The sequence below is a fragment of the Vigna angularis genome, chromosome 1, assembly GCF_016808095.1.
Source record: "Vigna angularis cultivar LongXiaoDou No.4 chromosome 1, ASM1680809v1, whole genome shotgun sequence".
NCBI classification, from domain to species: Eukaryota; Viridiplantae; Streptophyta; class Magnoliopsida; order Fabales; family Fabaceae; genus Vigna; species Vigna angularis.
In genome coordinates this window covers 56,688,159-56,702,717 of record NC_068970.1, presented here as the reverse complement: position 1 = coordinate 56,702,717, position 14,559 = coordinate 56,688,159, and the positions used below count along the sequence as shown (strand labels likewise).

Here is a 14,559-nt window from a genome sequence, read left to right as displayed (position 1 = left end):
CTAGCGAGAAGATTTTGTGACCCAGTGACAATTCACTTTTTGGTGAGGGTTTTAGAGTGTCGAGAGTGGAAGAAAAATGTAGTTTTAGATGTGGGAACACAGCTAAAGCTCAAGGATGCGGTGTGGAGGCGCGATTTCACTTATGGAGCTCATAGAGGCTACTTAGGGCATGTGAGAACATCCTCTTCTCCCTCCTTGGGTATGCTTCCTCTTCCATCATCCACTTTTATAAGCTTTGAGGAATTTTGTAGTTATTGAACTCTCTTGTATTTTGTAAATGATTTGATTATATAAATGACTATTCCATTATATAATATTATCAATGCTTACTTGAAATGGTGAGGTGGATAGATCAATTTGTGATTTGTTAGGTTTTGGGAAGAATCTAGTGAACCCTAGACTTGAAGCAATAAATCTAGTGGGGGGCTAGTGTTTACAAATGAAGCTTGACCCATTAGTTGTCTTAACCCCTAGGTCTTAATGTGGGTTAACTTGTTGAGTGATCAAGGGATTGACACTTAGCTAGAAAACCTAGGCTCTCTCACTTAAGGGATTATGGTTTGAGTGTTTTAGAGGGTTCACATTAGTATTTGATGGAGAGGAGATGTTTCTGTGTGTGCAAGAGAGTGAACCCGATGAAATCTACCCCTAACATTGTCATTCCATGCCATTTCTGACCTTTTTCCACTCTTAAGTGTCTTCAACTACCAAAGTCTACATTTCCTTGTAAATCTTTATTACTTGCATATAGTTACAAATTCATGAACTATTCGTTAGTATAGATGAGTTAGTAATCGTACAATTAACTAGTATTACACGAGTTTCTTGAAAAAAATGATACCTGATCTTACCATGATTTTATTACTTGAATGATTTGGTATGCCTGCCAATGAGTTAACAAGACTCTAATTTCAGAGGTGGAAAAGGAAAAGGTTGATAATAACATATTGTAACATGATTTCAGTATTGAATTGAGAGAAAATGTCAACTATTTCTTAGCTTTTTACCTTCTTTATGCCTCAATTTGTTATGTTTCTAAGTAGTTACATCTTGAGTTGTATTGATAGAATATCATCACTAATCCCCTTATTTTGTAGCAAATATTGTGCATGGAAAAACCTCCACAAATTTATAGAGCTTAAGCAGCTACAAAAGCAAGTTAAACAACAAAAAGGGTGAATTTTGGAATGTTGCTGCTAGGCTACCGCTGATCGCTCTACTTTCTAGAAGGACCACTTGAGTGGTGACGACGCTGATGTGACAAATCTGATGTATTTAGGTCTCAAACGCGAAGGGCTTGGCATCTTTGGGCACCCAAACGCGATTCCTCCCAAATGCGATTCCTCTCTATTGGCGCACCTGGAGGCAAGCTAGGAGTTGTGGGAACAACCCTCCTTCATCCTTGGGTCTTCCCCCTTCTTCCATTTCCACCATTATTGTAAGCTCAAGCTCTCCATTCATGGAGAGCTAGTTTCATTCTTGTTGGGGGATTGATGTAGCCATTGAACTCTTATGTAATTGCAATTGTTTAGAATATATTTGATGCTTCTTTCATTGATTGTTAGTATTTTGTTCCTTATCTTAATGTTTGTTGTGAATTAGCTATCCATGGCATGATAATTGGTTTACTTGATATTGGGAAGTATTGTGTAAACCTAGAACTGGAACAAATTTCCCAAAGGAAATTGTATCTAGGGATAAAACTTGAACCTTTGGTTGTCTTAGATCTCAATTTTTAAAGCGGATGACCTTGTTAGGTTTTCCAAGGAATTGGAGTTTAAGAAGTAAGTTTAGGCTCTGTTTACCAAGGGATTGGGTTTGATTAAATTAGAAGATTGACATTAGCAAGTTAATGAAGAAGGTGTAATTTTACATGCATAAGAATGAAGTAGGTGAAATCATACCCCGACAATATCATTTCTAATCTTTCCATTCCTGAGTGTTTGAGTTACCAAAGTTCACTTTTTCCATTCTTGTGTCATGTTTACTTTGATTGCATTAAAACCCAAAAATATGGAATCATTTTATAGTCTAAGTTAGTTAGAAATTATATGATTGTTTGGTGACACAAGTACCTTGGAAAACGATATCTGGTCTTACCGGTTTTATTACTTGCAACGATTTGGTACATTTGTTAAAGTCTCAACAGAGGTAGGACGTCAAAACCAATATGTCAAGTATGTAGAAGGATTGACCACGCTATTATACAATGTTATTATCAATTTGATAAGTCCTATACAGGAAAAACTAAATATGTTGAAAGTGAAAAACAAGGAACACACAATGCATTCATAGCTTCACCTTATTAAGTTCAAGATTATGAATGATATTTTGACTGTGGAGCCAACAACTATGTGACTCAAAAAGGGACAAAATTTAGGAACTTGGTGAAAATAATGGTACAAATTATTTACTTGTTAATAAGGGTGAAAGACTAAAAGTAATAATCTCAGGATCAACTAAATTGAATAATCTTCATTTGCAAGATGTTCTTAATGTTCCAAAAATCACCAAAAATTTGCTGAATATTTCAAATTGGCTGCTGACAACAATATTCTTGTTGAGTTTGATGAAAATTGTTGCTTTGTAAAGGACAAACTGATAGGGAAGACTCTTCTAAAAGAGGAACTTAAAAATGGCTTGTATCAACTATGTGACAATAAAGACTCTTCGGTCTACATGTTTCTTAAAGGAAATTGGCATAGAAAACTTAGACATCCTAACAATAAAGTTCTAGAAAAGGGTCTTGAAGGAACCCAATGTGAAAACATCATCTAGTGACTAATTCACATTCTGTGAAGCTTGTCAATTTGGAAAATTGCATATGTTGTCTTTCAAAAGCTCTTCCGCACATGCTAATGAAATTTTAGTTTTAATTTGTACTAATGTTTGGGGTCTTGCTCCAATTTTATCTCCATCTAGGTTCAAATATTATGTTTATTTTATTGATGATTTTAGTACGTTCACATAGATTTTCCCTTAAAGCAAAAATTAGAAAATATATGTGTCTTTACTCTTTTCAAAGCTATGGTTGAAAATCAGTTTAACATAAAAATTAAAGTCATTCAATGTGATGGAGGTGGTGAATTTAAACATGACCAAAGGATTGCCTCAAAATCAAGACCTGTTTTTTAGAATATCTTGTCCCTACACCTCTCAACAAAATAGTTTAACCCTATTAGCACAATCCAAAATGTCCTTACACTACCGGTGGGAAGCCTTCTCAATCGCTGTTTATCAAATAAATAGACTATCGTCATTAATAAATCCAAACAAAAGCACATACTCCTTGATTTATAAGAAAGAACCTAATTATGGAAACTTTAAGTCTTTTGGTTGTGCTTATTATCCTTGTCTCAAACTATACAATCAAAATAAACTCCAGTTCCATACAACTAGGTGTGTGTTTCTTGGTTACAGACAAATGATACAAATGCATTAACTCTCATGGGAGAATTTTCCTCTCAAGACATGTGATTTTCAATGAGAATCACTTCCCCTTTCATGAAGGTTTCATCGATATAAGAAATTCTTTAAAATAATTAACTAAACCTATGTCAAATTTGCTTCCAAATTACTCTACAAGTTCCACTATCAACAATAATACTATAGTCCTGCCAACAATGGTACAAATGAAGGAGATCTTGGTGAATCTTTTACAGATACATCAAGAGAAAGTCAAGAAGAAGGTTCAACATCAACATAGTCAATAGAGAACAACAATCAATCTGAAACTAAAAACAATCAACCTAACACCAACACTCATTGGATGATGACCAGAAGCAAACCTAGAACTTACAAGCCTAAGCAACCATACATAGGATTGACAGAGGTCCGTGAAGATGATAAAGAGCCATAAAATGTCAAGGAAGCTCTAATCAAGCTAGAACGGAAAGAAGCCATGGATGTAGAATTCAAGGCTCCAATGTCTAATTAAACTTGGATGGGCCAAAAGTCAAGAAAACATCATAGACTCAAAATGGGTCTTCAAAACCAAGTATAGAGCAGATGGTTTAAACGAAAGAAGAAAAACAAGACTTGTTGCAAGAGGTTTTCAGCAAACAACAGGCATAAACTTTAATGAAACTTCTAGTCTTGTGGTCAAGTGTAGCTTTGTCAGAATCATATTAGCCATTGTAGTACATTTCAATTAGGATGTTAGGAAACTTGACATAAACAATGACTTCCTAAATGGAAACCTGAAGAAAATAGTTTTTAGGCATAAACCTGAAGGCTACATAGACTCAACCAAACCAAATTATATATGTAGATTGTCCAAGGACATATATGGTTTGAAGCAGGCACCAAGGGCTTGGTTTGATAAACTAAGAGGCACACTTCTAAATTGGGGTTTTCAAAACACCAAAAGTGATTCTTCTCTATTCATTCTTAGAGGTATAAATCATACCACGTTCCTTCTCCTTTATGTTGATGACATTATTGGAACAGGAAGCAACCACCAATATTTAGAAACATTCATTAATCAACTGAATGTTGCTTTCTCACTGAAAGACTTAGGACATATACATTACTTTATTGGCATTGAAGTAAAAAGGAATGACAATGGAATGTACCTAAGGCAAACTAAGTACATAAAAGATATTTTGAAGAAGTTCAACATGGAGATAATTTTTGTCTATCCAACACTAATGGTGGCTGGTAGATTATTCACTACAAAAGGGGAACTAATGACTAATTCTACTTTGTACAGACAAGCCATAAGTGCATAGTAATATTTGACCAACACAAGGTCAGACATTGCTTTTACAGTCAACAAACTCAGTCAATACATGAGCACACCTACCATGGATCACTGGCAAGGAATAAGAAAAATACTAAGATATCTTCAAGGCACAATGAACCTATGTTTGCGCATAAAATATTCAAATGATCTTGACATAATGGGGTTTTCTGATGTAGATTAGGCAACTAGTACTGATGATAGAAAATCCATGGCAAGACAATGTGTATTTCTTGGAGAAACTCTTGTTTCCTAGTCTTCAAGAAAACATAAGGTAGTGTCACGATCATGCACATAATTAGAATACAGAGCCTTGACTAATCTTGCTATTGAAGTAGCTTGGATTGGATCTCTGCCGACAAAACTAAAACTACAAATGCTCAGAAAACTAATTCTATGGTGTGACAACCTAAGTGCCAAGTCAATTACTTCTAATCCAGTCATGCACGCACGGTTTAAATATATTGAGATAGATGTACACTACATACATGATCAAATCCTAAAAAATGAAGTAATTGTGGCCTATGTTTCTATTACTGATCAAATTGCGTACTTTTTGACTAAACCTCTCACTCATACAAGATTTAACTTGTTAGGAGACAAACTTGGTATGACCATGTCACCACCAGTTTGAGAGGAGAAGTTAAATAGAATCAAATATTTAGTCAAATATCCTATTATTTATAATTTTTTATTTAGGAGTTTTGCAACATTAATCACCATTTGTGTTATTGTTTAATGTCAATTTTCTAAACAAATGTTATGTCTTTAACCATTTTGTTGGTTGATTCACTATGTGTTGACATTATCATAAAGTTGTGAACACTAAAAGACATAGCCTACAATTTAAAGACAATTTTACATGGTTTTCATGTTTATCTTAGTTTGTTTTGAATTAAATTATTTTCATCTCTTTACGTTAATGAGACCTACATTTTAGTGACATATTTTATGCCTTTTTAATGGTAACAATTTTTATATGAATACACATTTAGGTATATCTTGGTTATAACTGTAATCATTTTTTTCATTTTGAGGTGGTTTCATTCTTTTTTTTTTCAAAATTCATTTTCAATTATATACATCTCATTTTTTTATTGGTGGCTTATTAGTTGTTGACAACATTTTGTTTTTGTTATTAAAAACTTCACACCACTTACAGGAAAAACACTTACATGCATAAAACACAGTTTCATTGTGTATGTCATAGTTTTCATGAAAGTGTTTCTTTTATTGTTTGATTGTTTACTAATTTTGTCACCATTTATGTTATTGTTTAATGTTAAGTTTCTGAACAAATGTTCTGTCTATGACCATTTCTTGATTGATTCGTTAGGTAAAGTTATCAACAAAGACACCTAACCTACAATTTAAAGACATTTTACATAGTTTTCATGTCTATCTTTGTTTGTTTTTTCAACTAATTGTTTTTGTTGCTATCTATTTCTTATTCTTTTTATTTTTTATGTGTCTTTTATATCTATGGTTTTCTCACTTTTGATAATCGATCTGTTTTTTAAGTTTAGGGTTTTTAAGCTAGTTCTCTATTCTATGCTTTGATTACATTTTTTTATTTCTTTTTATTATTTGATGTTACTCTCTTCCTCTCACTCTCATTGTGTGATGTTTTTTCAAAATCTATTTTCTCTCATCATGATTGTTTCGTGATTTTCTCTGTTATATATATTTTTTTTTCTTATGGTTGTATTGATATTTTATTTTCTATCTCTTTCTATTTATTTTTCTATGTTTTGATAACAATTCATTCCTACGTTGAAATTAATTATATTTATTATAATTAACAAAAAAAAATTAATTTAAGTTATCGTCATCGGGATAAAAAAAACCAGTTAAATACACATTTTATATAATTTGTTAATCCACTCCAAACACATGTTTTCTGATATCTATATTTTCTAGTGAATTATCTGTCTCACATTTATATTCTCTAACTAAAAATAGTTTTTAATATATATATATATATATATATATATATATATAATCTATCGAAATTTATTATTAAAAAATGTTATTGAACAGTGATATAATATTTGATTTAATATAAAATTATAGATTAACTAAATATGATTTAAAAAAATATTTTTATAGCTCAAAATAAAAAACTATATTGACATTTTTTTATGGGACAATTCATAGTTGAATTTTTAAAATGGGGTAAATGAATATAATTACATTTTTAATTTAGAAGTAAAAATTACTTTTAAATTGAAAAAGTTAAGAAGATTTTAAAATTGTATAATTTTAAAAAATACCCAATTTTGAATTTTTTTTCAAGTATCTTTCAAATATACAACTTAAAGTAAAAAATAATTTTAGAAAAAATGAACGTAAACTAAAATAAATTTTAAATTGTATAATAAAAAAGTAAAAATTTGAAAATTAAAGAAGATGACTAGTATAAAAATAACTCTGACTGCATCTTAACTTCCAAAGTACACAATCTAAAAGTCATTTTTAACTTTTTGCTAGATTAATCCATAAAAATCTACAAGAAAGCATTAACTTTTCTAATTGTAACAAAAGTAAATTCTCATTGGCAACCATAGGAAAAAAAACAAATAACAATAGTAAATCCTAAGAAGCAAAATAAATCTAGAACTGGAAATCAAATAATCTAAATTACAATCTGTCTCAAGAAAATATCTTAATTGCATTCCAGTCCATATTTGTTTTAGACACAAAAAAATTACACATATATAATTTTTTTTTCTTTCGAATTACTTAATCAAAAAATATTTTTTTACAAAATATTATTTTCGGATTGTATGATACAAAATTTCGAATTGAAAACACAAATTTTATATTAAGACGATGTAAAATGAAAAAAATTGAGGTAAAAAAGAATTTGTCCATCCCATATACAAGTTGGCATACAATTTTATGGAGAAGGATAAACATATTATCTTCCAATATCACTTGTACTCATACTACCAATCATTTGAAATTAAAGAACACAATTAACAAATTTGAGACAGCTCGTAATGTTAAGATGACATCATGATGATTAATATATTAAGGAAAAATCAAAAGTTCTCCATTACAATTTTGGATTTTTCAAGTATGAATTTTCCTTCCTTGTACTTCTGTGATGCTTCATAAGCTCTTTCATATTTCCAACCCAACACTTCATGGCAGTCTCCACAGTAAACATCAGCAACAGTATGTAGGCCAGTCATGAGATGTCTATCTTCTTTTGGCCCTACCACAATATTCATTGCATGAGAGAACAGAAAACCTCGACCATACCTTCCCTAATCAAAATATTAGTATCAAAGAACTGTTAGATAAAGACATGGGAAAAGAACACATATAGCTAGGGAGCACATATATGACATATAACATCAGAACAATATAATCATCCTATAAAGTAATCAAAACATAATGTAAATAAATAGTTTAAACCGGGAGGAAGATATAATAAACTCATAACAAAATGAAAAAGATTACCTAATTATAGTATTATAAAGGTACTCTCATCAGCACTAGTATAAACATGAAGTTTATAAAATGCATGTTTAAAAATTATAAAATGAAGTTAAAAGTATTAAACATGTATGTGCAGCAGTATCTGACATGACTCCTTTCAAGAACTTTTAGAAGAACAAAAGTAAGAAAGAAAAATTAGATAAAATTTTCATACTTATGACTTCTACATAAACTACTTTGCAGAATTTTTGTACATTAGTTTTAACTTATGAAAAGAGTTCATTCTCAAACAATCACTTGGTCCATAAGTTTAGAACATTCTAGCATACATGGTGAAGTTAACATTAACATATTCCTGTAAGCCAAAATGAGTTTATTTTAAGGAAGTTTAAAAGGAGCTTAAAATGTCTTCATATACATAGATAATCTCCCCAAAATGACCTCTGAGAAATTTACATTCTTGGGTTTGGGATCCAGTCACATTAAAACACACTTACACTGTTTTCCTTCATTTACAGACCTTAACTTCAACTATATTTCCCAAGTGCTTCTAATCTACTGGGTCAAAGATTCATGTTAGCAAAATGAAAAGTTATAATCATCTATGAATTGTTTTCTTCTTTCTCATGTCTACCATACTCTCCGCTCAGTTCTTTTTCTACTTCTACCATGGGGAAGTTTTGCCAACTACCATAGCCAATTCATGAAGGGAAACTCACCATGAAAACACAATAGACCCCAAGAGTTTACATGAGACAATTTTGGACTTCCAACATTTATAACATTGCACTTTACTTTTTCTCTTTTTCTATATCTTCTTTTCACCTCAAGCATTAGAAATCAAACAATATGATCATGATCTTACCCCTGCCACCACTTTACCTTCTTCAAAAAAAAAAAAAAACTAAAACAAAGCACAATACACCAGGAGATTTATAATTCACCATTTTATCAGCACCGATAACAAACAAACTAACCAGTAGAGAAAGCATGGGTAAAATTTCATCATATGAAACGCAAGAAAAAGTAACATTTTCAACAAATATCCACAAATTTATAAATTCTCGATAAAGATACACGAAAATAAAATCCCAACCTGAAAGGTTTTAGCAATTATATCGTCATGGAGGGAGACTTGGTTCCTACAGTTACAACAACAGTATAAGCGAGGCCCTATCGTTTCCCCCATTTGTCAAAAATTGCAAACTAAACACTCCGTTTATCTGAAAAATCAAAACAGCAAAACTAAAAATCTCAGTTATGCAAGAGTGAGAAGAACACACAGGAGGTTTAGATCTGCAACCCCAAGAGAAAAAAAGTGGGTAGTTAGCTGGAAAGTAACCAGATTTCTTTACCTGCAACCACCAAAAGATGACCCAAAGATCTGCAACAAGACATTAAGCCAGAATCAATCGCAAATTCTGAGAAAAAAAGTAAAGAGAAAAGGAAAAGTTCCCCACAGCAGTGAAACAAACGGCAACACTATGCATAATAATATCCTGAATACAGAAAAATAAGACCAACTAAAGATATAAACCCAATTTCATTCATCGTTTAAGTCCCCATAAAGGGTGATAGAGGTTGTAACTCCTTGCCTTGAATTTTTCTATGAAGAATGAATCGGAATCTGATTTTTGTTAATTTCTAATTTTTGTTTTTATAAAAATATAATAATATATGTTTGGTCTTTCAATTTTTCAAAAGTTAATAATTTCAATTCTATATTAATATATCAACTAGCATTATTATTAGTTATAGAAAGATCAGCATTTTTTTATCATAGATTTTATATAGTTTATTTGTGGACATGAGTTGTTCAATTTTATAAAACTATAAGCCTATATATACAATTCAATTTTTATGAGGACTAAACTTCCACGTTTACAAAATTATGCCCAAAATTAAATGAAGTCTAGGTTTACGTAAAAAAAAACCTATTATTTATTATAAAGTTTAACAAAAAGAGGTAAAATTTGGGAAATATAAGTATTTCTTTTTCCAAAAGATTATTTATTTATTTAATAATATGGTTAGTGGTTATTTATTTAGGTTTCAAATATTAGTGACTTTTGGTCCGAAGTACAAACAAGAATTTGAGGAAGGGATGACCAAATGTGAAACATTGTGTTTTTTTCGGGTTTTCAAATGTTGCTCCATTGTAGTTTATCCATTGTGTGTTGATTTTTCTTTGCAATTGCAGATAAATCTATAAAACGACATTTGGGTTCGTGTCGCACACTTTGGCAATCTGCGATTCCAGCAACTCTCACAGATTCAGAGATTTCATCACGCGTTATAGACGACAGGAACATTCTGAGACGGAGTCTGAACAGCTCCAAATTCGGTCTTCACGTTCTGGACCTCATTCAGTGCGGTTCGCTCCAACCGGACAGAAGCTTGTATAACACGTTGCTAAAGAGGTGCACCCAGTTGGGAAAGCTTAAAGAAGGAAAACTAGTGCATTTCCACATTCTTAATTCAGAGTTCAAAGATGACCTCGTTATTCAGAACTCTGTTCTCTTCATGTACGCAAGGTGTGGCAGTTTGGAAGATGCACGCCGCCTGTTTGATGAAATGCCGTGCAGGGATATGGTCACTTGGACCTCCATGATCACTGGCTATGCTCAGAATGAAAGCGCCAATGACGCACTTGTGTTGTTTCCCGAGATGCTCCGGGAGGGTGCGAAGCCGAATGAGTTCACATTGTCGAGCTTGGTGAAATGTTGTGGATTTATAGCAAGTTATGGTTATGGGAAGCAGATTCATGCTTGTTGTTGGAAGTTTGGATGTCACTCTAATGTGTTTGTGGGGAGTTCCCTCGTGGATATGTATGCTAGGTGTGGCTACTTAGGGGAGGCAAGGTTGGTTTTTGATGAGTTGGGTTGTAAGAATGAGGTTTCTTGGAATGCTTTGATAACAGGTCATGCTAGGAAGGGTGAAGGAGAGGAGGCGTTGGCTATGTTTGTGAGGATGCAAAGGGAAGGTTACAAGGCAACTGAGTTTACTTATTCGGCACTTTTGGGTTCTTGTTCGAGTATGGGGTGTTTGGAGCAAGGGAAATGGCTTCATGCGCATTTGATGAAATCGGGTAAGAAGTTGGTTGGTTATGTGGGGAACACCCTACTTCACATGTATGCAAAGTCGGGCAGCATTTGGGATGCAGAGAAGGTTTTTGGCAAGTTGGTGAAAGTTGATATTGTTTCTTGCAATTCCATGCTGATAGGGTATGCCCAGCATGGGCTTGGGAAGGAAGCAGTGCAACATTTTGAAGAAATGATAAGGTTTGGAATTGTACCTAATGATATAACATTCCTTTCTGTTCTTACTGCATGTAGCCGTGCTAGACTTTTGGAAGAGGGTAAACATTATTTTGGATTGATGAGAAAGTACAATATCGAACCAGAAGTCTCACACTACACGGCAATTGTTGATCTTCTTGGTCGAGCTGGTCTTCTTGATCAGGCAAAGAGTTTCATAGAACGAATGCCAATTGAGCCCTCTGTGGCTATCTGGGGTGCTTTGCTTGGTGCTTGCAAGATGCATAAAAACACCAAAATGGGCGCATATGCTGCCCAGAGGGTTTTTGAGCTTGATCCTTCTTATCCAGGGACACATACATTACTCGCCAATATTTATGCCTCTGTTGGGAGGTGGGAGGACGTTGCAAAAGTCAGAAAGATAATGAAAGATAGTGGACTGAAGAAGGAACCAGCATGTAGCTGGGTTGAGATTGAAAATTCTGTTCACGTGTTTGTGGCTAATGACCTTGCCCATCCACAGAGAGATAAGATCCATAAATTGTGGGAGGAGCTAAATCAGAAAATTAAAGAGATTGGCTATGTTCCTGACACTAGTCATGTGCTTCTGTTTGTAGACCAACAAGACAAGGAATTGAATTTGCAGTATCATAGTGAGAAGCTGGCTCTTGCATTTGCCCTTCTGAATACTCCTCCTGGATCTATTATACGCATTATGAAGAATATTAGGGTTTGTGGTGATTGCCACTCAGCAATAAAATATGTGTCATTGGTGGTTAAGAGGGAAATCATAGTCAGAGACACCAATCGGTTTCATCATATTCGTGATGGATCCTGCTCGTGTGGGGACTACTGGTAGTGCTAATTATTATCAATATTACCTAATCATAGATAGGTATCATGGGATAGTTTTTTGTTCAAATATTATCACCTAATAACAAAAGGAATGAGTTTTTTTGCATGGAAGTTATAACTCTTAATGCATTGTATTTTTTTGTTTTGCCTGGGGTGCAAATATGCAAGCGAAGTTGCAGAGTTTTTTGAAACGTGAATATTCTCTCTGTCTAAAGCCAAATAAGCAACATTAGTTGTATTCTAGTTTTTTCTTCTCCTTTTTTGGCAGGAAAAATACTCTTATCTACTATATAATATTTAGTTCGTTTCAAGCCAAACTCTAGCACCTTTCCTTGCATCCAATCATACAACATAAGTGATTGCCTAATCCAAAATGAGGTTTGAACCTCCCAGGTTTCCTTTTGCATTGATTCTCACCTTGAAAGCTTTAAAATGTCCGAAGCCAAAACTCTATCATATGCATTTTGTACATTCAAGTACACCTTGAAAAACTATAAATGGTTCTGACTTTTGAACATCATTATTTTATATCTAGCAGTGCATGCATGTCCTTTTGCTCTCGTTCTAACGTATGTCCTATGAGATCCAACATGCTGCTACATAACGTACTTTTGCTGTGAAAATTAACTGGTTTGACTAATGCCCAGTTGAGTGAGACCAAAAAAGTTACATTGTTGTCTTGTTTCGATCAATGCAGGAAGTATGTGTAATGTGATTTTGTAAATCTTATTTTGAGTAATTATTCTGTTAGTTTATTTGTTACAGGTTAACGAGGCTATCAATTTTGTTGGCTTTTAGGTCATGCACTGCACTTTGATTGTGTAATTTTTCATTATATAGATGGTAGCCTGCCTCTGTAGAGAATAACAATAGCGTTTTTGGCAGATAATAATCTGCAGTCTTATTAATTATTGTAATATGTTATAGAATCACTTATATATATGGTTAATCCTATAGTGTTATAGAATCGTGGCTCATAATTTTGGATCGCAAGTGTCTAGCACAGTTACATGAAAAAACAATGTAAACTTTTTATATTTTCATTGTTATATAATTCACTATTTTTTTGTTTTCTTGATTATCTGATCAAATCAAAGGTATGGTAAAACAGATCACTACATTCACATCACAAGTGAATTTCCAGAAAAAATAATTCTCCTTAAGAAAAACATGTTGGCCCTCGAGTTATTAAAAGATTTGTAACATATGACATGATAACATCAATTAACAATTTGACTAGATCAAATGTGATCAACTTCTGTAAACAATTTTAAAAATTATATATCTCATCAATTTAAAAAATGTACCTATGTTACAAACATCTCATGTACGCATTAAAATATGTATATAATGTGTATACAAGATTATTTAACAAGGAAAGTTATTAGTCATAATATAATCAACCACAAATAATCCCCAATCTCTAATCCAAAAGTATTTGAAGCAAAAAGAATCATACAAAGTATCTCATAGCAAAAGGAATACATGAACATCCTAAAATATGTTCAATTCATATAAATTCATGTCTTTAAAAAGTCTTCAGCATACAAGAATTCAAGCCATCAACCATAACTAGTTTTATTTCATACTATATAAATTCTATTTAATTCAATCAAGCCTATTTCTTGAATTTTTTTTTCTCATATACATATTGATCCAAGCTAATGTTATTTTTTTTTATATTCAACATTTATTTCAGATAATAAGAAAATACATAATTGGTTAACTGATTTATCCATTTGTATAAATTAACAATTAAATAACCATAACCATCTACTCCACATCTATATAATTTAAATTCATTAGAATTTCTTTTTTTTAAAACATGAGTTATTAAGAATGATTTTATTATTTTTCATAGCAATTTACTTTAAAAAATATTATATAAATGTCACATTGGTTATATTATAAATTCATAATTCTTTATCATTATTTAAAATCCTTATATGTTATTTAAACTGGATTTTCATAATTACAAAAATTTAATATACTTTTCATTAAATTAAAAATATTTTATTTTTCTATTTTATATAATTGCTTATTTTAATTTTATTATGACATCTCAGTTTAATAAAATATTATTGCTAAAATAAAATATTACAAGATCAATAAATTCACAACAATTATAAACATATACTAGCTTTCCTTAACTGCAAGAGTCCTAATAGCTTTTAATCCACTGAAATGTCTCTAATTTCACATGATATTCTATTTATATATAAAAACATCACAAGAACGATCAAATCACACCATTATGAT

General features: G+C 32.1%; 2 protein-coding genes across 4 annotated transcripts; one reads left to right on the top strand and one right to left on the bottom strand.

Annotated features, from left to right (window-relative positions):
- Nucleotides 1–7,741: 7,741 nt before the first annotated feature.
- On the bottom strand, nt 7,742–9,898 carry LOC108323483 (protein yippee-like At4g27745). Of its 3 annotated transcripts, none has more exons than XM_017555959.2 (4): nt 9,784–9,898; nt 9,544–9,572; nt 9,285–9,411; nt 7,742–8,013 (listed from the first exon to the last, which is right to left on the bottom strand). In XM_017555959.2, exons 3-4 carry the CDS (start codon nt 9,375–9,377, stop codon nt 7,786–7,788), a joined length of 321 nt encoding a protein of 106 aa, XP_017411448.1. In that variant the 5' UTR covers nt 9,378–9,411; nt 9,544–9,572; nt 9,784–9,898; the 3' UTR covers nt 7,742–7,785. The 3 variants fall into 3 exon arrangements, with proteins under 3 accessions (XP_017411448.1, XP_017411447.1, XP_017411446.1); XM_017555958.2 differs by having other exon boundaries at nt 9,726–9,851; XM_017555957.2 differs by having other exon boundaries at nt 9,649–9,786.
- Nucleotides 9,899–10,256: 358 nt separating this feature from the next.
- LOC108323482 (pentatricopeptide repeat-containing protein At3g24000, mitochondrial) lies at nt 10,257–12,406 on the top strand. The gene is made up of 2 exons (XM_017555955.2): nt 10,257–10,302; nt 10,389–12,406. The coding sequence occupies exons 1-2, from the start codon at nt 10,293–10,295 to the stop codon at nt 12,302–12,304; spliced, it is 1,926 nt and encodes a 641-aa protein (XP_017411444.1). The 5' UTR covers nt 10,257–10,292; the 3' UTR covers nt 12,305–12,406.
- The last annotated feature ends 2,153 nt before the right edge of the window (nt 12,407–14,559 follow it).

Excerpts from the sequence above, each read along its gene's own strand:
- LOC108323483 (XM_017555959.2), bottom strand. The coding sequence starts at position 9,377 with ATGGGGGAAACGATAGGGCCTCGCTTATACTGTTGTTGTAACTGTAGG. Across the intron at positions 8,014-9,284 it reads TAATTGCTAAAACCTTTCAG|GGAAGGTATGGTCGAGGTTT; the intron begins GTTGGGATTTTA and ends TATTTTGATTAG.